Genomic DNA, 20,868 nt, shown 5'->3' with positions numbered 1-20,868 from the left:
TAGACATACATGAGTAGAGCCATAACTTATAACCTACTAACATATGTCTATGTGAATCTTTCCGTTTGACAATTTATACATGTTTATGTGTCTATGTATGAATGTTTGTGTCGACTTATTCACGTCTGTGTCCTCATATGAATGCGTATGTGTGCCAATATAAACATCTATGGTCGCTGCGTGTGTATGACGTCAACTGCCCCGTGGTGCATTGTGGGGAATGCAGTCCCATAGTGAGGCGAAGATGGCGGCCGTGCAGCCGCCTCCGCTCCGCAGTCTGGATGATTTCCTTCTGAACGCTGCGCGTTTTGCGGTGCCAGATGTTCGTGACCTGGACCGCTGGAACAACCGCATCATCAACAACCTGCTGTACTACCAGAGCAACTACCTGCTGTCCGCCCTGGGCCTCCTGCTGCTGGTGGGGTGAGTCCCGTCACTGACGTGGTCCTCCTGCGCTCCTCAGCCTCCTGTCAGACATCCTTCTAGACGTCTTTCAACCTCCTCCCTGACCTCCTGTAGACCTTCTCAGACCTCCTCAGACCCACTCTTAGACCTCCTCCCTGACCTCCTATAGACCTTCTCAGACCTCCTCAGACCCCCTCTTAGACCTCCTCCCAGACCTCCTCCCTGACCTCCTAGGACCTCCTCAGACCCCCTCTTAGACCTCCTCCCTGACCTCCTCAGACCTCCTCAGACCCCCTCTTAGACCTCCTCCCTGACCTCCTATAGACCTCCTCAGACCTCCTCAGACCCCCTCTTAGACCTCCTCCCTGACCTCCTATAGACCTTCTCAGACCTCCTCAGACCCCCTCTTAGACCTCCTCAGACTACTTCTTAGACCTCCTCCCAGACCTCCTATAGACCTCCTCAGACCCTCTCTTAGACCTCCTCAGACCTCCTCTCAGACCTCCTCAGATCTCCTCCCTGACCTCCTCAGATCTCCTCCCTGACTTCCTATTAGACCTTCTCGGACCTCCTCCTAGACCTCTTCAGATCTCATCTTAGCCCTCCTCTCAGATCTCTTCCTAGACCTCATCTGGACCTCCTCCAGACCTCCTTCCAGACCTCCAGTGAGACCTCCTCTCAGATGTCCTACCAAACCTCCTCCAGACCTCCTCCCGAGGAGACGGGACATGCAGACATGGGAATGATCCCTGTGACCCATGTCTCAGCTGACCAAACAAAAACTCTCATCAGGAGTGATAAACTACCGTAATGTCCGTACTATTGAGTGCACCTGAATATAAGGCGCACGCACCTCATTTAAAAGGAAAATAGTTTTTCTATATATGTAGGCCGCACTTGACTATAAGCCGCAAGTGTCCACGTTGTAACAGGGCAGGAATTCCACTGCGGGATTGCTGGTTGTATTTTATTAAAGAGGGCTTCCGTGGTGGGTTGGGCCGGAGGACGGGGAGAGAGGGAGAGGGAGAGAGGAGGAGAGAGAGGGAGAGGGAGAGGGGAGGAGGGAGAGCTGTGTGTCCGGGAGGGTGTGCCTTCCTCGGACTGAGCAGTGCGTGGGGTGTGGGGCTGGAGCTCCAGGGGTGAAGCCCCGTGCGTGCTGGCTGCGTGTCCGAGACAGTGAGCCGGCCTCGGACTGTGTTGGGTGTGAGGCTGGAGCTGCTGGAGGAGGGCAGAGCCCCGGAGGTGAGGCCCCATGGGCTCAGGAGAAGGGCGTGGGGGGTGGGGGTCAGATGGAGCTCTGTTAAAAGTGAATAAAGCCTCGGAAATGTATCCGTGGCATGAAGCACGTTAACCCTTAAAAATCCATATATTAACCACATCATTGTATAAGCTGCAGGGATCATAGCACGTGAAAGAAGTAGCGGCTTATAGTCCAGAAATTACGGTAGTCTGGAAGTTTTAGGGTCTGTGAGGCCCACTTTCAATTTGTACCCCCCCTCAAAAGAAATTATGCAATTAAAAATGTTTTTAAGTTGACACTCATTGGCCAAGGCTCATTTTGTGTGACGAGCATATGTCACAACACATTTTTAACGACCACACACTGCACCCCCCACCCCACACACACACACACACACACACACACACACACACACACACACACACACACACACACACACTACATTCCACTGGACCCAGGGCCATGGAAAGTGTGGAAATTGTGTTTCTGCCCCTGCTGTTTCCACACAAGGTTGAAATATTGTTGCAACGTCCCAGAACCGACTCCCGTCTGCTCTCACGTTCCCACACATTTCACCTTCTGCCTTGTGGGAACCAGTTTGTTATGTTCAGGGACTCGGTCCCTGCTGTAAACCCTGGGACCAATGTCTCCAATGACGAGCTGCTTGATGCCGTTTAGGGGCCGCCGCCCCTTTGGCCAGTATACACAAGCTAAACCTACAAAATATGATAAAAAGATCTGGGCTGCCTGTGATGCCACTTCCTCATATGCTTGGAACTTAGAAGTCTTCGGAGTACTGCTCATGAGTACTCTGTACAGATCATCAGGTTTAACAAAAGGAGGGTGGACAACATGGACGAGCTGGTGACTGCCTACAGCTGCGACAGGAAGATCTTACTGTGGCTCGGTTGGCAGAGCAGTCGTCTCCCAATCAGAAGGTTGAAGGTTGGATTCCCATTGCCATCTGTCTGCACGTCAGAGTGTCTTTGAGTAAAACACTGAACTCCAAATTGCCAGTGGATGGATCAGGAACCTTTCATGGCAGCGGAATGGATGAATGTGAGTCATGATGTAAAGTGCTTTGGGGGCTGCTCAAGCAGCGGAAGAGATCCAGCTTCAAATCTATTTACGATGTCCACTGGTGACATACTGGACTTCGTGCAACGTCTCTGTCATCTGGATGGTCCTGGACCCAGAGGGAGACTCCAGAGGACACGCCTCCTTCTCAAGGACCTGGGAAAAGCACTGGTGAGACCTCAAATCCAGAGAAAACATGTTCCACAAACCTCAGCCTGCAGTCATCAAGAGGAGGACTCAGCAGTCAGTCTCGGTCAGATTCTCTGGCTCTGTCTGATTCTCTGACTTGGTGTGATTCCTTGACTCTCGGTCTGACTCTCTCACTCTCGCTCTGACTCTCGCTCTGACTCTCGCTCTGACTCTGACTCTCACTCTCGGTCTGACTCTCGCTCTGACTCTCGCTCTCACTCTCGGTCTGACTCTCTCACTCTCGCTCTGACTCTGATTCTCTGACTCTCGCTCTGACTCTCGCTCTGACTCTGACTCTCTCACTCTCGCTCTGACTCTCTCACTCTCGCTCTGACTCTCTCACTCTCACTCTGACTCTCTCACTCTCGCTCTGACTCTCTCACTCTCGCTCTGACTCTGACTCTCGCTCTGACTCTCGCTCTGACTCTGACTCTCTCACTCTCGCTCTGACTCTGACTCGCTCTGACTCTCGCTCTGACTCTGACTCTCACTCTCGGTCTGACTCTCGCTCTGACTCTCGCTCTGACTCTCGCTCTCACTCTTGGTCTGACTCTCTCACTCTCGGTCTGACTCTCGCTCTGACTCTGATTCTCTGACTCTCGCTCTGACTCTGACTCTCTCACTCTCGCTCTGACTCTCTCGCTCTGACTCTGACTCTCTGACTCTCGCTCTGACTCTCGCTCTGACTCTCGCTCTGACTCTGACTCTCTCACTCTCGGTCTGACTCTCTGACTCTCGCTCTGACTCTGACTCTCTCACTCTCGCTCTGACTCTGACTCTCGCTCTGACTCTCGCTCTGACACTGACTCTCTGACTCTCGCTCTGACTCTCGCTCTGACTCTCGCTCTGACTCTGACTCTCTCACTCTCGCTCTGACTCTGACTCTCTGACTCGCTCTGACTCTCGCTCTGACTCTGACTCTCTGACTCTCGCTCTGACTCTGACTCTCTCACTCTCGGTCTGACTCTCGCTCTGACTCTCGCTCTGACTCTCGCTCTGACTCTGACTCTCTGACTCTCGCTCTGACTCTCGCTCTGACTCTCGCTCTGACTCTCTCACTCTCGGTCTGACTCTCGGTCGTGTCTGCCTCTCTCAGGTACCTCCGGCCCCTGCAGATGGTTGTCGGAGCGGTGGTCGTCTCCTTGCTCTTCCTGGGCTTCGTTTGGGCCGCGGAGCATCAGGCGCCGATCCGCCGTTTCCGTAGAAACCACCCGCTGCTCTCTGTGCTGGCCGTGCTGGCGGCCAGTTACCTCCTCATATCAGTGCTGGGAGGAGTCGCTGTGTTCCTGTTCGGGATCGCCTTCCCCATCCTGAGTGAGACATACACACACACACACACACACACACACACACACACACACACACACACACACACACACACACACACACACACACACACACACACACACACACACACACACACACACACACTCACCACAATCCAGTACATTATGACCTCCCCCAGGTGGAGTGTCAGAATATGAATGAACACCAGTGAATGAAGTCGGGTCTCTCTCTCTCTCTCTCTCTCTCTCTCTCTCTCTCTCTCTCTCTCTCTTTCCCTCTCTTTCTCTCTCTCTCTCTCTCTTTCTCTCTCTCTCTCTTTCCCTCTCTCTCTCATGACCTTCCGTCTCTCCTTGCAGTGATTCTCGTCCACGCGTCGCTGAGATTACGCAACCTAAAGAACAAGTTGGAGAACAAGCTGGAGAGCATCGGGCTGAAGAGGACCCCGATGGGCCTCCTGCTGGAGGCCCTGGGGCAGGAGCAGGAGGCCGGGTCTTAGAGCGAGGTGTTGTGAGGTGAAGCCTGGACGGGGAGGAACAGTTCGCTTTGCTTATTAATCCAAACAGAAAAAGCAAAACGGGAAATATGAAGGAAAAGCACAATGTTCAGCCTCACTGAGTGTGAGGGTTGGTAGCCATGATGTCGGTGCATCATGAGACAAACAGCAGTGAGACGGGAACACGCGAGGAAAGAGTCATTTAAGACACAGATTCAGTGTCTTCACTGTGTTATGGTCTCATGATGTCCAAGAGAAGGACAACTGCAACACAAACTTACACAAAGTTCACATTTCTCTCATAAAAACACAACTTTATTCCCCAAATAACAACTTTATTCTTAATATGAGCTGTGCTTATATTGGAGGAAGAGTTCCATTAAAGTAGTTCAGCTTTGTAACTATTGACATTTTAATCACATCTCACTAGTTTATACAAGAAGCAGCATTTTTTTGAATTCAAATAGATTTCAGTCGATGCATGAATGAATAGATTCACACACGTTGACGCCACTAAGTCATCTTCATTCAGTTCTTTGAAACTTTTATTGTGGAGGAATCATCTTCACGTTGGCTCAGGCTGCATGTGGAGCAAAATTGAAGTTTGTGTCTGTGGTGCAGCTCTCTGAGGGTCTTGAGGAAACACTCTTCAGGTTTGTTGTTTAAGATTCCAGAACTAAATCTAAATTATTTTCAAATTTTCTCCACTTATTCTTTTTTTTTTTTAAATTGACGACTACATTCTGCTTCTTCTTTTTAGTATTACACAATTAAGATAAATTGTTATCTGCTTTTCTTGTAACACTGCAACTTGATCCTTTACTATTTTTTCAGTATCTATGTAGAATTATGAAGTCGTATTTAAACACTATTTTGTCTTATTACTACCGGACCAGTAAGCTCAGTGAAGACAGGATAATTTAGGCTTGAAATGCAGAAACATAGGAAATCTTTAAGTTAACGTTGAAAAACTTTTAAATGACATTTTATTTATACTGTAAAAATGACATGCGGTCATCTCCAAGCACTTTATACACACAACAACAAAAAAAATGTAGTTTTCCGAAACCTGCAGAACCATAATATTAAGTTTTAGAACCACATTTAGTTACAGTCTCCTTGTTGATGTAGTATTTACTGTCGGGACATGATCCTGAGGTCAAACTTAAAGTGCTGCTTATGTCTGATTTTCAGATTCTTAACAAGCCGCTTCTACTATAACTACATGAACACTGATGTGTCTTCCGCGTTTGCCTTAGAAATCCCTCCGTCAGTGCGCCTGATTGACGCTTTTGTTTTGAAAATCTGACAGACTGAAAAAGTGACACAATAAAACAAGTGGTCGTAGACATTATGTGCCTGTTCGGTAGGTTTTGTTGAGCCGCAGTAAAAACAAAGTATTAACATGCATTAAAGTAATTATCAGTGTCAATTAAATGTGATGATGAAACTTTTCCCTGAAGTTCTTAATACCGACTGAGACGAGTCAACATTCTGGGACTTCTTACAGAATCTCAGTGGTAAATAAGTCCAATGTACTCGCATTGTTCAGCCTTAAATCACGATTTTTGTCAGTTTTATGCTTTTCTTAACATACTGGTTTTAATCTTATGTGATTTTAATTGAAGTTACAGGAGCTTTCATGCTTTAGAGGTGATTTAAAGCTGTTGTGGCGTTACAAGCAGACATCAGAATCAACACTGCCTATCACTATAAAACGTCTGTGAAAAAGCTGACCGAGCTCGATTTTAAAACCCTTTAAACGTTTTTTTCATTAAAATCCCGGAACCAGAGTGCTATCTCAAGATATTTCAAACATTTCACAGATTTAGAAAATCTGTTTTTTTTAAGTATATACCAACTTTAAAACGCTTTAAATTCTATACATTCCCCACTGGGTTCCTGTAAATCACCTTGTACATGCTGTTGAATAACTCTTTGCGACTGCTTATTGTATTATTTCCACACGAAAAAAATTCCCCCTTTTCACAGGTTTTACGTGTCCAGTGTTTTTAATATTTTAATTGTGATACTTTCAATTCAAATGCTTTAATCCAGTGAACTTAGTGTAAGAAGAACAAGCAGAACAATTTAATGATGTACTTATATGGCTGTGTGTGTGTGTGATCGAAGCTAGTGTGTTATAATGTGCTATAACTCCGAAGACACATGGAGAAATGCAAAAATGAACAGGAAATGGTGGCCTGAGAACCAGTTTTTGGTTTATTGAGCATGTGACGTCGTTTTCACGTTCATATGTTTGAACTGCAGCAGACTCTGGTTCTCAAGCAGCTCTCTGGGAATTTCCCACCGGATTAGAGATTGTAGGGAATCTAACTGATGAGCTTCACAATTTAACAATTCTTTTTATTCTTTGAAGCCCAAATAGACAGTAGAGTGCAATCATTCATTACTGCCAAGCGTCCAACTTCAACCTGTTTGGTCTTTAACCTGATCAGATAAACACTATAAATCCTCAACTTTAAAACACAATCGGCCGCCCTCACGTGAATCACTGAAGTGTTTGTTGTACGTTTGTACGTAGTTGGTAGTTTTAAGTTGCATGTTTGTCTTTATGATTGATCCGTGGAGAAAAAATGATGAAGAAACAGAGATGATCAAAATGGCTAAAATGAACTAAAAGTGTCTAAATGGTTAAATGTAGCTGTAAATGGGTGAAAAAGTTACATTCATACCAGTTAAAACTGCAGAAATGTATTAAACTGCTGAATTTGCTTACTATTTACAAATTGTAATAAATGTCAACAGTGATGAAGTATCATTATTATTTTTCATAAATGCAACAGAAGTTAGTTTAGGTAAATAGAGCTAAAGTTTACAGACAGTTTTTAACCTATGTTTTCCTCATTTTGAAGGTCAGACGTGTTTTAGACTCATTATGGACTTTGTTTGGTTGTGATAAACCTTTTGTTTGGCTCCATGACAATGGTATTAGCTGTTTGATCACTTAACGTCAGCTGATGCACTTAAATCACAATACTGGCACATCAGAAGTTTTATGATCATTTTCAAGATGAAGAAGAGAATCTGAGTTGTGTTTTGGGAGAAGGGAAACCAGAGTCCATGTGTGTGTATAAAAGCAGATGACCCGTTTTTACATTACCCTTTAATACGAGTGCAGTTTGCCTCATTCAAACGGGCTTTTCTACAAATATGAGCAGGAAGAAATGTTTTTATTTATCGCTTTTTATTATGCTCATTAGCATTCCATTGCTGAGATACATTGTGAGAGGGGAGTGTTCTTCAGCTGCCTTTTATTTAGCTAAATATGAATGTTAGTTCTGTCAACACCAAGTCTCTTGACTCTTTTGCTAAATGATGCTCTCTTTTCTTTTTCTTTTTTCTAAATAAATAGAACATTGTACTTTAATGTGTATGGATGAAGTTATTTTTACTTACGTTATATGAAAACTTTGGAACTACATTGACTGCAGTAACAGATGTGTACACCTTTGTCTTTTTAATGAGTCTTGTGTACAAACAGAATTTCAAATAAGACAAAATAAAATGTTTACTTAAATTAGTAAAAGCCTCAGTGAGCAACTCCAGGTCCACTGAATGGACACATGTACTATCTATCTATCTATCTATCTATCTATCTATCGCCTAGGACGATTAAGACTTCATCTCCCATGATGCCGTGCGCCCGTAGTCCTGCTTGACGTCACGTCCGGTGTTGCTGTTGGCGGGCAGAACGGGCTCGGTGCGGGTTGTTAGCGACGCGGCTCTCCGGCTTTTGTGTGCTTTCCAGCGGCGACCCAGAGCTCCGCTGCCCGCTGCTTGTGGCTCCTGCGGCCGTCGGCGTGCATCCGGTGTCTGACTCGTCTCGGCGGAGGCCGAAGCGGAGCGTTTCGTCTCGGGCCCAGCTAGCCTCCTCCAGCTTTGTAAAGGTAAGGCTTCGGGGGGGCTGGAGCTCGCAGCCATGTTGCCCTCTGGAAGCGGCGGCACGCTGAAGTGTCCGCTCCTTTCCCTCCACACTCACTCGGTCTGCAGCCTTTATTCCGCCCCGGAGCGCTGAGAGGCCGCACGGACATCCCGCCTGGTCCGCTGCTGCTGCTGCGGCTTTGTTTACCGTGTTCACACTGTCTGTACTGGACCAGGTCCACCAGGGCCATGTGAGCTGGTCCTGATGGACCAGACCTGCTCACATGGCCCTGGTGGATCAGGTCACATCAGGACCTGGTCCAGACAGATCAGACTATTCACATAATTTTGACCCATCAGGACCATGTGAGCCGGTTCACCAGGACCATGTGAATAGATCTGTGACCAATTCTGGTCCAGCGAGACCATGTGACCAAGAGCATCAGAACCATTTGAACAGATCTAGTCCATCAGAACCGTCTGAGCAGGTCCATCAGGTCCACTTGTGCTGGTCTCACTTTCTGCTGCAGTGATGTTGGTCAGGTTTAATGCTTCAATGTGGTCTGAGCGAAACCCACCAAACCTCCAGTCTCACCACAGACGTGACCCGGCCAGACTCCTGCTGCTCGGTAACTTTGGTTTGGACGGAGTTTGATGCAGCAGTTGCAACGTTTCACTGCTGCTCCCTAACAACCACACCAATGAATACCTCAACATATGTTTTAGGAGCAATATGGAGATTATGCTGACTTGCTCAGATTTCTGGAGGCAAAGTCAGAATTTCAGCCTGATGCCTTTTGAGACACTCAAGGTCACTGTACAATACACATGCTACACTACAGTTAATAAAAGACATTGTAAAAACATTAAAGGTGGTGCAGGCTATTATCCGCATAATGGTCAAATTGAATTACGTTTATGAAAAATATGGCCAAGGGGGAGCAGATAGATGAGGCCTAGGACAGAACCCTGTGGGACGCCGGATGAGCGGGACTATGGCTGGGATGTGAAAGATTTTACCAGAACTAACTGAGAGGATGATTACAACCAGTCCAGGGGTGTGTTGGTTAGTCCGATGGTTGGCAATCTGTGGAGGAGGGCGGAGAGGAAGATGGTCTCGAATGCTGCACTCGGGTCGACGAGGAGGAGGAGGATGGATGGGAGTCCAGAGTTGGCTGCAACCAGGACGCCAGAAACCAGACCGAACCCGTTCTGCAGGTCGCTGTTGGAGAGACGAGAGTAAATTTAGGATGCAACAGTTGTTTCCAGCATCTTGGGGAGAAAAGTGACGTTGAAGGTTATTGAAGTTGTTGGGGTCTGAGCCGGGTTTCTTTAGAAATGGGTCCATAGAGGAAGATTTGAGACGGAGGATCAGAACCAGGGTTGACGTGAGCAAGGACCAGAACCAGAGGTGATGGTGAGAGAAGTCCAGAACCAGAGGTGAGCAAGGATCAGAACCAGGGGTGACGTGAGCGAGGATCAGAACCAGGGGTGACGTGAGCGAGAACCAGAGGTGACGGGAAGCGAGGATCAGAACCAGAGATGACGGAGGATCAGAACCAGAGGTGATGGTGAGAGAGGACCAGAACCAGAGGTGACGGGGAGCGGGGATCAGAACCAGAGGTGACTTGAGCGAGGACCAGAACCAGAGGTGACGGGAAGCAAGGATCAGAACCAGAGGTGATGGTGAGAGAGGATCAGAACCAGAGGTGATGGTGTGAGAGGACCAGAACCAGAGGTGACGAAGGATCAGAACCAGAGGTCATGGTGTGAGAGGACCAGAACCAGAGGTGACGAAGGATCAGAACCAGAGGTGATGGTGTGAGAGGACCAGAACCAGAGGTGATGGGGGATCAGAACCGGAGGTGACGGTGAGCGAGGATCAGAACCGGAGGTGATGGTGAGAGAGGACCAGAACCAGAGGTGACGAAGGATCAGAACCAGAGGTGACGGTGAGAGAGGATCAGAACCAGGGGTGATGATGAGCGAGGACCAGAACCAGAGGTGACGGGAAGCGAGGATCAGAACCAGAGATGACGTAGGATCAGAACCAGAGGTGATGGTGAGAGAGGACCAGAACCAGAGGTGACGGGAAGCAAGGATCAGAACCAGAGGTGACGGAGGATCAGAACCAGAGGTGATGGTGAGAGAGGATCAGAACCAGAGGTGATGGTGTGAGAGGACCAGAACCAGAGGTGACGAAGGATCAGAACCAGAGGTCATGGTGTGAGAGGACCAGAACCAGAGGTGACGAAGGATCAGAACCAGAGGTGACGGTGAGAGAGGATCAGAACCAGGGGTGATGATGAGCGAGGATCAGAACCAGGGGTGACGGAGGATCAGATGATGGTGGTTATCAGAGGTGGGAGGGACCACCTGACTTAACTCGGCCTGTTGGTAGTGAGTACGGCTGCAACTATCTTATATTTTGGTACTCGAGTATTCTATCGAATATTCCAACGATTAATCGAGTAATTGGCTCAACTATACTCTTGATTAATTACAGCCCGACTATTAATATCACTATCATAGAGATCTCTGAAGAGCAACCAATTACTCTCCTTTTTAAGAAGAAAAAGTAGTGAAGAGTTAGTTCGCTTCCCAATTATTTTTTCAAAGGAAAAAAAGAAAATACTGACTCCTACCACTGCCTTGAAAAATGCAATTTCACATTCAGGATCAGAACCGATGTGTTTCAACAGAAATGCTTGGCCTTCTCGATGTGGACTGCTAAAAAAAAAAAAGCAAAATGAAATTAATTCTTTAAAAAGAGTTAAAAGAGTCTAACTTCGATGTGTTTGCTCATTTTCGCTGTTTTCTTTCCCGGCGTCTGTCCTCCTGTTGTCTCACAGCAAAACACGTGACTAAAAGTCCACTTCCGTCTTCTTCCGCTTTACGGGGGACACAGCCTGTGACGTAAAAACGTTGTGTCACACTAAAAAAGAGTCCGTGCGAAACGTGAGCCTTGAATTTAATCAAACAAGGCTTGGAGGCACAGGAAGTTCCTGGATTATTTTTTGTGATTGAGGAAGCGATGGCGCCCTAGTGGTGGGTCAAGCTGGCAGGTTGAGGATTATACATTCATTGACTGTAACCTGACGGTATGTTCTCTGCACTGGAGTCAAGCTCTAACCAGGTTTAAGCAAAGGTGCGACAGCAACGACAGAAACCAAAAAGAAAGGTAGAACAGATTGTGAAAAATGCAGAAAAGGTGTGTGTGTGTGTGTGTGTGTGTGTGTGTGTGTGTGTGTGTGTGTGTGTGTGTGTGTGTGTGTGTGTGTGTGTGTGTGTGTGTGTGTGTGTGTGTGTGTGTGTGTGTGTGTGTGTGTGTGTGTGTGTGTGTGTGTGTGTGTGTGTGTGTGTGTGTGTGTGTGTTCCTGTTTGCAAAATAAAACATTTTGCTAAAAAAAAAAAATTTGATAAGTAGATTAAATAGATTTTTTTTTGCCCCGCCCTAAATTAAAAAGGCTTTTTGACCAGAGTCAACAGAGGATGTTTATGTTTATTTTTCCACATGTGTAAACTATGACAGCCAAATGAAAGAAAAGTTTGTTGCCTTTAAAAAAAAAAGCAATCTCCATCATGAACCAGCCTTGTTACGGCCATTTCATGCCCTCCGGAAGGTGCGTGTGCGCAACGACGTCAACATCGTCATCGGTCCCTCTGCGGTCGACCGCACCGCCCAAATTCTGTGGCAGCGTGACCTGTGCTCTGTGGGAGGAGCTCCTCCGTCTCCCCGTCTGAACAATCACAAAATAAAAGCCAGAGGCTCAGAACCCCTGAAATGAAACATAAGGTACTTTAGGAAAGGTGGAGAACGCCGGACAGCAGAAGTGGAGATAGTTTTGGGATCGTTCCGTTTTGGAACTCGCACGGAAGTGAACCCGGAGTGGAGTATGGACACGATCATGCGACCTGCACACAGTCTGCAGGCGATCCTTGCTGAGAGCATGTGAAGGCCTTAACTCTGCACCGGATGAACGACTCCGAGTCCTTCGGTGTTTGTTGACCGTCTGAGCAGCGCAGCAACTTGCCCTCCCGCCTCCCCTCCCTTCCGGTGTTTGATCCCTCTTGCAGGCTGCAGATGGGGAGGATTTGTCCCGAGCCCCTGAAACGGAAGCCTTTCATATCACCTGCAGGGTGCGTTCGCTCCGTGCTGCAGTCTTCCTGACGATATGACGCTGCTCCAGAGTTCACGTACAAAACCAGCGGAGCATTGAGACATGGACATATCGCGTACTTATTTTTCCACACGGATGAGGAGAAACATTAACAGGTCAATGTCACATTGATTCTTTAATTGATTAAAGTATAAAACACTGAGTAACTGGAGCTTCACTCAGCCGATTCACTTTCTATTACCTGATGTAACTCATTACTTTTTGTTTTCTATGAGATGGTGTAGGTCAGGGGTCTGCAACCTGTCGCTTTAGAGCCACATGTGGCTCTTTAGTTCGGATGCTTTCTCAAATTATATGTGGATCAATTTTCATCCTGTTATCTTTTAAAACAAGATTATTTTTTTTGCATACCCGGCTTATTTTCAAAAAGGTTGGCTGAAATGGCAAAAAGGGTAAACCAGCTAAAATTGCTATTAAGAAAAGGTTCAAATAACTTAAAATAGTCTACAAACTGCTAAAATTGTTTATGTGTCTAAAAGAAAAAGCTTCAAACTGCTAAAATTGCTAAAATACTGAAAAAGGGGTGTTAACAGAATTGGCTGGAAAAAAAGGAGCCAAGTGTTTGAAAAGAACGAAGCAGAAACAGGTCAAACTGCTAAAATGGCCACAACAACCAAAGCAACTGAATCAGTTAAAATGGGCTAAAAACTGTTCAGGTGGACGTCAGTAAAACACACAAACAGCAGGAGGCGCTAACAAGCCCACAGATATGGAAAACTGCAGGATGATTCATTTGTTTTCTGTTTTCTGTTGTGATCTGTGGTGAAATGCCGTCACACTTGTCTGTGTCAAGGGTTTCCGCAGTAAAAATGCAAAATAAAGAAGTTTATTTGTTCATTTCTCAGATAACCAGGTATTGATCTATATTTATTATTAATATTCCATTTGTTTTCCATCACTTTGTTTCCTCTAGGTGCTTTTAGCTTGGCGAGATTTGTGACTGAAGAAACCAGAAGTTTAACGCATCTTATTCGTTTACTTTTGGTGAAAAGATTTTCAGGGTGTCACGCAGACTAAATATTCACATTCACACTTGAGTTGAGAGCTGAGATTGACGAGAATTAGAGATGGAAAAGACGATGACGGGCTGGTTTAATCTGGTCGATACAAAACCTTCATGAAGAGTTCAGGCTGCGTTTCCTTTGTGAACATGTGCCACTGATTGTTGACGCTGCAGCCCTCCGCTGTGTTTCCTCTCAGGTCCTCTAGGGGCGCCCTCAGCACACGTCAAGCTGGCGACCTTAGCGGTGAAGAAGGGGAAGAAGGGCGAGGAGGAGGAGCAGCAGCCGCCGCCACCGCCGCCGCCAGCAGCTCCAGAGCCGGTGGCCGCTCCGGCGGCAGACGCACCGACAGCAGATGCACCAGCAGGAGGCGCCGCAGCTCCTCCGCCTGCTGCTCCAGCCGCCGCGGAGGAGGAGGAGGAAGAGGAGTACGTGGTGGAGAAGGTGCTGGACCGCAGGGTGGTCAAAGGGAAAGCCGAGTTTCTGCTGAAGTGGAAGGGCTTCTCGGAGTGAGTAGAAACTTCTCTACTAGTTCACCCTGTATTGTCTCTGTGACAAACACCTTGTGTTCTACTTAGGGTATTCACGATACCAGAATACAGTACTCCATACCAATACCTGCGAATTTCCACGATTCTCGATACTAATTCGATACCACAATTTAAAAAAAAAAAAAAAAAAACGGAACCCGTGTACTTTTAAATTCACTAATTCATTTAAAACTGCTTCAAACTGTCGAGTATTTAACCCCGCTGTACTTCAACATCTTTATGCACAGAATTTAAGTTGCAGTATCAACTGCCTGTAACTGTACAGTCAGAATAGAACAGCAGTGTCCTATAGCCATCCAGTATAAAAACAAACAATACTGTGCTTATAAATGTGGTCATAAATAACAACAATAGTCAACTGCTCTCCATTCAAACCAGAACAGCAGTGGCGTAGAGCCTGCAAGTAGAATGAAGTCATTAGTATAGAGTCTTATTTTCTCTGCCTTTCAAAAGCTGCAGTGAGTTTTGACTGTTAGCTGTTTCCTCCTGCTTCTCCTGGTCACCTTGGATTCTCTAAACTAGTCAGGGTGCCTGTCTATGGGGTGTTTGGCCAGGTTGGACGTGCTTCCTCCTTTACTTTGAAAACTCCTGAGGCACTGTTTGCATGTCGGCTTGTTTCAGTCTAGAATTTTCTCCGTGTTCATCCGCCTCCAATGCAAAATATTTCCACACGCGACTCTGAGTACCTGTCTCGTCGACGAGCCGCCGTGTGGTTCGTTCACGCTCACTTGCTGAAGCCATTTTTTTCTAAGACGGCAGCTTTTCTTCTTCACCGCCGCTAACTGCTCTGTGCTGCTCACACGCGTATACTGCCCCCTTCAGTTCCGCTTCAGAATCGACACGGCTCGCCAAGTGAAAAGTTGTATATTCGGTTTTTTACCAGAAAAAAGCAAGTATCGAAAAAAAAAATTGTGTCTACATCGAATTGGTACCGAAGTATCGGTTCTTGTGACAACCCCAGTTCTACTGTCAGATAACAAATCGTCTGGTTCCTGGAATGATTCGTTTTAGATCCTGGTGGAAGTTTCTCATTCACACTAAGCAACGAAACACCTGGGAAAGTTCTGCATTTATAAACTGTTGTGGAAAAGTTATGGGAATGCAGATGCCATAATAGATAACAAGGGTAGATATAATAATAATTCTTATTGTCAAATCTAGTTCATTACTGTTGGTAGTAATATTTGTACGAGAGTACGAGAAGAGTATTTTGTGAGTTCTGCCTCCGGTGTCATGGCTGAAGCGTCCAGAATGATTCTGATGTGAACTTCTGCTCATGCACGACGGACCGACGCATATTTGCACCTCGTAGTTGAGAATTGTTAAAAACAAATCAAGTGAAAGGGTGTTCAAACCCAGCGTTGTTTTTGTACTTTATGGTTCTGCTGAAAATCAGTTTGTCACAAATGAGCAGATAAAATGCACTTTAAATATTTATATTTTAATACAGCAAATCTTTTCTTAGTGAGAAGCACCTTATGACTGATGCCTGAACAAACAATAGATTAAAAAAAAAAAAAAAAAAAGAGCCGCAGCCTCTTCTAACCTTTATTCTAGCAGTAAGTCCTTTGCTGACTTTCCTGGGATCTCTGGCGTTTCCTGTGTGACGAAGACCTTCCTGACTGAAACGTCTTTGCTCACAGCGAGGACAACACCTGGGAGCCGGAGGAGAACCTGGACTGCCCCGACCTCATCGCAGAGTACATGCAGAAGCACAAAGAGAAGGAGGAGAAGAAGAAGGAAACCAAGAGGAAAGGAGGCAGCGAGGCCTCGGCGGACTCTGAGGAGCGAGGGAGCAAGAGGAAGAAGGACGAGGTGAGCGCTCTTCATCTTCTCATCTCTTTGGTCCTCTTCATCAACGCTGTGTCCTCTGTTGTTGTTGTTTACTGGCCTCTGTTGTTGTTTACCAGGGCTCGACATTAAGGACTGTCCTAACGTTCGGGGCAATTAAAAGCTTTGCTTGGGCAAGTGAATAATCTGCCCAGCGGGCGATTGGTTTTTAAGGATGAAGTCGATCCGATCCGGGATCGGGTTCCGATATCAACATAATTCACGGATCAGAAATTCCCGATCCAACCTGCTAAGATTTCTGATTCATGAAGCCTCGTCTGCTTCACTGTTACTGAAATGACTCCACAGTGTTTCCCTGCTGCTGCTCTGCTCGCTGGCTGCAAACTGTGGACTGGTTTTCCTGAAGGGAGGCGGGTCTCAATGAGACCAGGAGGAATGAGCCAGGAAATCCAGTCCACAGTTTGCAGCCAGCGAGCAGGCTAGGGAAGTAGCACTGTGCTATCCAACTTTTCATGATAACATGTTGCTGTTTGGACGGATTTGACACTCAAAACACCACAAAGCAACACAGCAACATGGATGTTAGCAAAGCAACACAGCAACGTAGATGTTTGCAAAGCAATGCAGCAACGTGGATGTTAGCAAAGCAACTCAGCAACGTGGATGTTAGCAAAGCAACTCAGCAACGTGGATGTTAGCAAAGCAACACAGCAACGTGGATGTTAGCAAAGCAACACAGCAACGTGGATGTTAGCAAAGCAACTCAGCAACGTGGATGTTAGCAAAGCAACACAGCAACGTGGATGTTAGCAAAGCAACACAGCAACGTGGATGTTAGCAAAGCAACTCAGCAACGTGGATGTTAGCAAAGCAGTAGTACAGCCAGACATCACTGTATTAAAACTCCAGCTCCCCGAGGAGAACGGCGCTGACTGCGCCATCAAATCAATGAACAGCAGCTCCTCCGCTGCAGCAGGCGATTCACACCTCCGTGAAGCTGCGTCCTACTCCACGCTAAACTCCCTGAAAACAGTCCCAATGGTTGGAGCGGCGTTCGAGCTGGAAACGTTCTGTTTGTGCTGCGTTGCTAAAGAATTTCTCCAGGGATTAATAAAGTGATTCTAAAGTTTTAAAGATAGAACTAGTTTATTATGAGATGATGACGTCACGCAGACCCCCACATTGTCCAAATGGATCAAATATAGTTTGTACTGCTTCCTTTTCTGACCTGATACTAACCTCAAGTTGCCTTTTGAGAGAATACATGCAAACATTAGTACATTTCATACTTGGCTGTAGAGAGGAGTTTACTCATATAAAGTCAACAATAATATAATAATAATATTAAAGTAAACAGAGCTCTGCTATCAGAATCGTATCTGCAGATATACAAATTCAGGTATCGGGATCGGAAGTGAAAAAACGTGGATCGGTGCTTCCCTACTGCAATGTAGGTGAGCAAGTTCCTGAAGCTGTCCCTCCATCAGACACCTGAAATAAGAACATTTGAATGTTCATGAATTGTGCTTCAATACTTGTTTTCAAAATATTTTTGTGACAAACTGGATCCACATTTTGTCAGTTTGTGTTCTACATTACTGGACTCTGTCATGCATCAGTTTTGTGTCTTTTTATTGGTGTACTCTAGTCACTGAATAATACCAGTTAATGTATGATACTACAATTTATTTTTTGTTTAAAACTAGTCAATAATTCTCTGGTATGCACAAGAATTTAATTCTTCCCTCTAAATCATTAATGCAGTACTTGTATATAATAGGTGTTTTCAACTATTCTAAGGTAATTGAAATGACTCTGTTAATATGTAAATAAATTAAATATGTAAATTAACTCTGATAGGCTAAATGTCTAAATGTTTCAGTACTATGTCAGAATCTGCATGGAGGCTCTCATGGAAAGAAGTGCAAAAGTAATTTGTGAAATCCTACTATGTTTGTCTCGTCTTTTTTAATTGGAATCAAATATGTTTCAAGTTTATTCCAAAAACAATTAAAGAAACGTATTACAATGTATTTATTGGTCGAATTCATACATTACCCAAGCTTATAAATTTCCATTAAACTTTGGGCAAGTAAAAAGTTGAAAGAACTCAAAGGGAAAGTTCTTAAAATCCTTAATGTCAAGCCCTGTTGGCTGTCCTCTGTCGTTGTTTACTGTCTTCTGTTGTTTACTGTCTTCTGTTGTTTACTGTCTTCTGTTGTTGACTGTCTTCTGTTATTTACTGTCTTCTGTTGTTTACTGTCTTCTGTGGTTGACTGTCTTCTGTTGTTTACTGTCTTCTGTTGTTGTTTACTGTCTTCTGTAGACTGTCCTCTGTTGACTGTCCTCTGTCGTTGACTGTCCTCTGTCATTGACTGTCCTCTGTCATTGACTGTCCTCTGTTGACCGTGTCTGCAGGCTGAGAAGGCCCGGGGTTTCGGTCGAGGACTGCAGCCAGAGAGGATCATCGGAGCGACAGACTCCAGCGGAGAGCTGATGTTCCTCATGAAATGGTGAGTTTCTCCTGTCCTCCTCTCAGTCCTGGACTCGGTACTTAAACGTGACGAACAAAGAAGTATTATGAGCAGGAAAACTACCAGACACACCTTCTCGTTCAAGGTCTATGTCTTTATGTTCTTGACTATTGCTATTGTAGTTTCTCACTGAAGGCATGAAAACAGTGAATGACACAACTGGAATAATTGGAATGAACTCAAAACCTGTTTAATGTTGTCGAGTTGCTGAGTTGACGTTGCTGCAAACTCTTGACCCTTGGTCGCCTGAAATGGTTTTCACCTTCCTGCTGAGCCTCGTCGGGGTTCGTTAGTAGAACTTCTGGCCTTCTCGATGTTCGTAGGACCACCAGTTATGTTGTGACGGTCCTATTTAAACCTCGATTCATATTCTGGCAAGAACCAGTCGGCCGAGTAAAGAGAAACCAGCGCCCATCAAGCGCTGCGACGAAACCGGCTCTCATGAGGACCGTCCCAGGAAGGGCTTTTCCACTCGGCCCGACTCGACTCGCCTCAGTCTCTTTCATTTCCCATAACAATGAAGTACCACCGCAGTGCAGACGCAGTCATCTCAGCTTTTCCCCGCCGTGCACAAATAACCACTTCTGATCGACTCTGTATCTCCTGACGCAGAGCGGACTGCATTTGGAAGAGTGGAGTTACAACTCTGCGTTGGAGATCAGCTCAAATGATTAATATTACAAAACGTGGATTGTTACGATCGAGCTTCATTGTCAAGATGGGCGTCACTGTCCGGTGTTTTGATTTAACTGGTTCCCCTGTTAACTGGTGACCTAGTTCTGCCACCAGCTGTTGGCAGCAGCTGATTTTAAAATAAGAAAGAAACGCTCCGATACAGACTTTGGTTGGGTTTTTAACATCTGCTGAGAAAAGGAGACGCTGGAGGATCACCAGTTAACAGGGAAACCAGTTAATCCGAAGCACCGGTGGTATCCACAGCTCTCAGAGAAGGTGAACAGATGGTTTCTATGTTGGGATGAGGTGGAGGCAGCGTGACGGTCAGTAAGTGCTCCACATCTCTGAGGCTCCTCCAGAGAAAGACCAGAGTGAGTGAAGCCCGAATCAAAGCGAAAAGATCTAAAAGATAAAACCTGCTTGAGGTTTTTCACACCTTTCTGTTTTGACGCCTTCAGTGAGAATCTAGAATGTAAACCGTCTGGACAACAGAGAAACCACTTTGAACAAGGTGTCAAAGCTTTAGTCGGGTGGTGTTGGATGTGTGGAACGGCAGTAATCATCTGTTGATTGAAGGGATAAATCATTGTTTAGGGAATATTTTTAATTAGAGAGAAAGATCGAGACATAAAGTCAGAGTACTACTGGATAACGTTTGAATGTTTTGGCTGTTGGTTTCCATGAAAACAGCCTTTTTCATTTTAAGATGAGTATTTTTGTTGTTGTTGGCTCGGTGCTTGAGTTTCTCTGGGATCTGGACTGACGTCGACTCTCTTCTGCCTCCAAACAGGAAAAACTCTGACGAGGCCGATCTGGTGCCGGCCAAGGAGGCCAACGTCAAGTGTCCCCAGGTGGTGATCTCCTTCTACGAGGAGCGCCTCACATGGCACTCCTACCCCACGGAGGAGGAGGAGAAGAAGGAGGAAGACAAGAAAGACTAAAGCCCGGTGAAGCCAGACGAAGAGAGGTGGAGGAGCAGGGCAGGAAACCAAGGGAGGGGGAGGAGGTCGGGGGCGGTGATTGATTTCCTGCCCTGCTCTCTGGAAGACGCTCCTGCCTGAATTTTGACTGACAATGTAAATTCTTTTCAAGAAGTATATCGACGTGTAGTCTCCAATTTTTTTATTCTTCAACCAGAGGGTAGTATTTGACGGAATTGGTGCCTTTGTTTTGCGAGTTTTCCTCCCCGAGAACCGAACCGATCTTGATTGGAATGGCGCGGTCCAGAGAAGCAGTGTTGAATGTGTGGCTGACGGCGCCGGTTCCTCCGTCTGATTTCAAACTTCTGTTCTAATCACTGCAGCTCCTTCCTGCTCTGTCTAGCTATGTGGGGGTGGGGTTGGGGGGGGGGGGGGGGGTCAGAGCAGAGCACGAAGGAGTATTCTCAGTATTTTTTCCACGTCCCACCCGATTCCTCAATATTACCCAAACATGGGGAACTTTAACTGCCCGATGCGACGGGCTGCAGACCTGCACACGCTCCGGCTGGGTCCAAAGAATCAAGCTAAATTCATTTCAATGAGAGGAGTAGATGATAATCTGATCGTCTGGCTGTGGGC

The 20,868-nt window shown here is 46.0% G+C and overlaps 2 protein-coding genes across 2 annotated transcripts; both read left to right on the top strand.

Moving 5' to 3' along the window:
• The first annotated feature begins 216 nt into the window (after window positions 1–216).
• Window positions 217–8,076, top strand: praf2 (PRA1 domain family, member 2). Its single transcript, XM_080488246.1, has 3 exons — window positions 217–423; window positions 4,008–4,225; window positions 4,555–8,076. The coding sequence occupies exons 1-3, from the start codon at window positions 221–223 to the stop codon at window positions 4,692–4,694; spliced, it is 561 nt and encodes a 186-aa protein (XP_080344372.1). The 5' UTR covers window positions 217–220; the 3' UTR covers window positions 4,695–8,076.
• Window positions 8,077–8,390: 314 nt separating this feature from the next.
• Window positions 8,391–20,627, top strand: cbx1a (chromobox homolog 1a (HP1 beta homolog Drosophila)). The gene is made up of 5 exons (XM_080488247.1): window positions 8,391–8,602; window positions 13,958–14,267; window positions 15,953–16,124; window positions 18,519–18,613; window positions 20,100–20,627. The coding sequence occupies exons 3-5, from the start codon at window positions 16,014–16,016 to the stop codon at window positions 20,248–20,250; spliced, it is 357 nt and encodes a 118-aa protein (XP_080344373.1). The 5' UTR covers window positions 8,391–8,602; window positions 13,958–14,267; window positions 15,953–16,013; the 3' UTR covers window positions 20,251–20,627.
• Window positions 20,628–20,868: the final 241 nt, after the last annotated feature.

Source organism: Lipophrys pholis, assembly GCF_963383615.2.
Source record: "Lipophrys pholis genome assembly, chromosome: 19".
NCBI classification, from domain to species: domain Eukaryota; kingdom Metazoa; phylum Chordata; class Actinopteri; order Blenniiformes; family Blenniidae; genus Lipophrys; species Lipophrys pholis.
Note: the sequence above shows the minus strand (reverse complement) of the source record. Positions and strands in the feature narration are given on the sequence as shown.

Bases quoted from the DNA above. Each gene is read 5' to 3' on its own strand.
- praf2 (XM_080488246.1), top strand. From the start codon at position 221: ATGCAGTCCCATAGTGAGGCGAAGATGGCGGCCGTGCAGCCGCCTCCG. The intron at 424-4,007 runs GTGAGTCCCGTC...TGCCTCTCTCAG, and splicing joins GGCCTCCTGCTGCTGGTGGG to GTACCTCCGGCCCCTGCAGA. The intron at 4,226-4,554 runs GTGAGACATACA...CTCTCCTTGCAG, and splicing joins GATCGCCTTCCCCATCCTGA to TGATTCTCGTCCACGCGTCG.
- cbx1a (XM_080488247.1), top strand. From the start codon at position 16,014: ATGCAGAAGCACAAAGAGAAGGAGGAGAAGAAGAAGGAAACCAAGAGG. The intron at 16,125-18,518 runs GTGAGCGCTCTT...CCGTGTCTGCAG, and splicing joins GCAAGAGGAAGAAGGACGAG to GCTGAGAAGGCCCGGGGTTT. The intron at 18,614-20,099 runs GTGAGTTTCTCC...GCCTCCAAACAG, and splicing joins CTGATGTTCCTCATGAAATG to GAAAAACTCTGACGAGGCCG.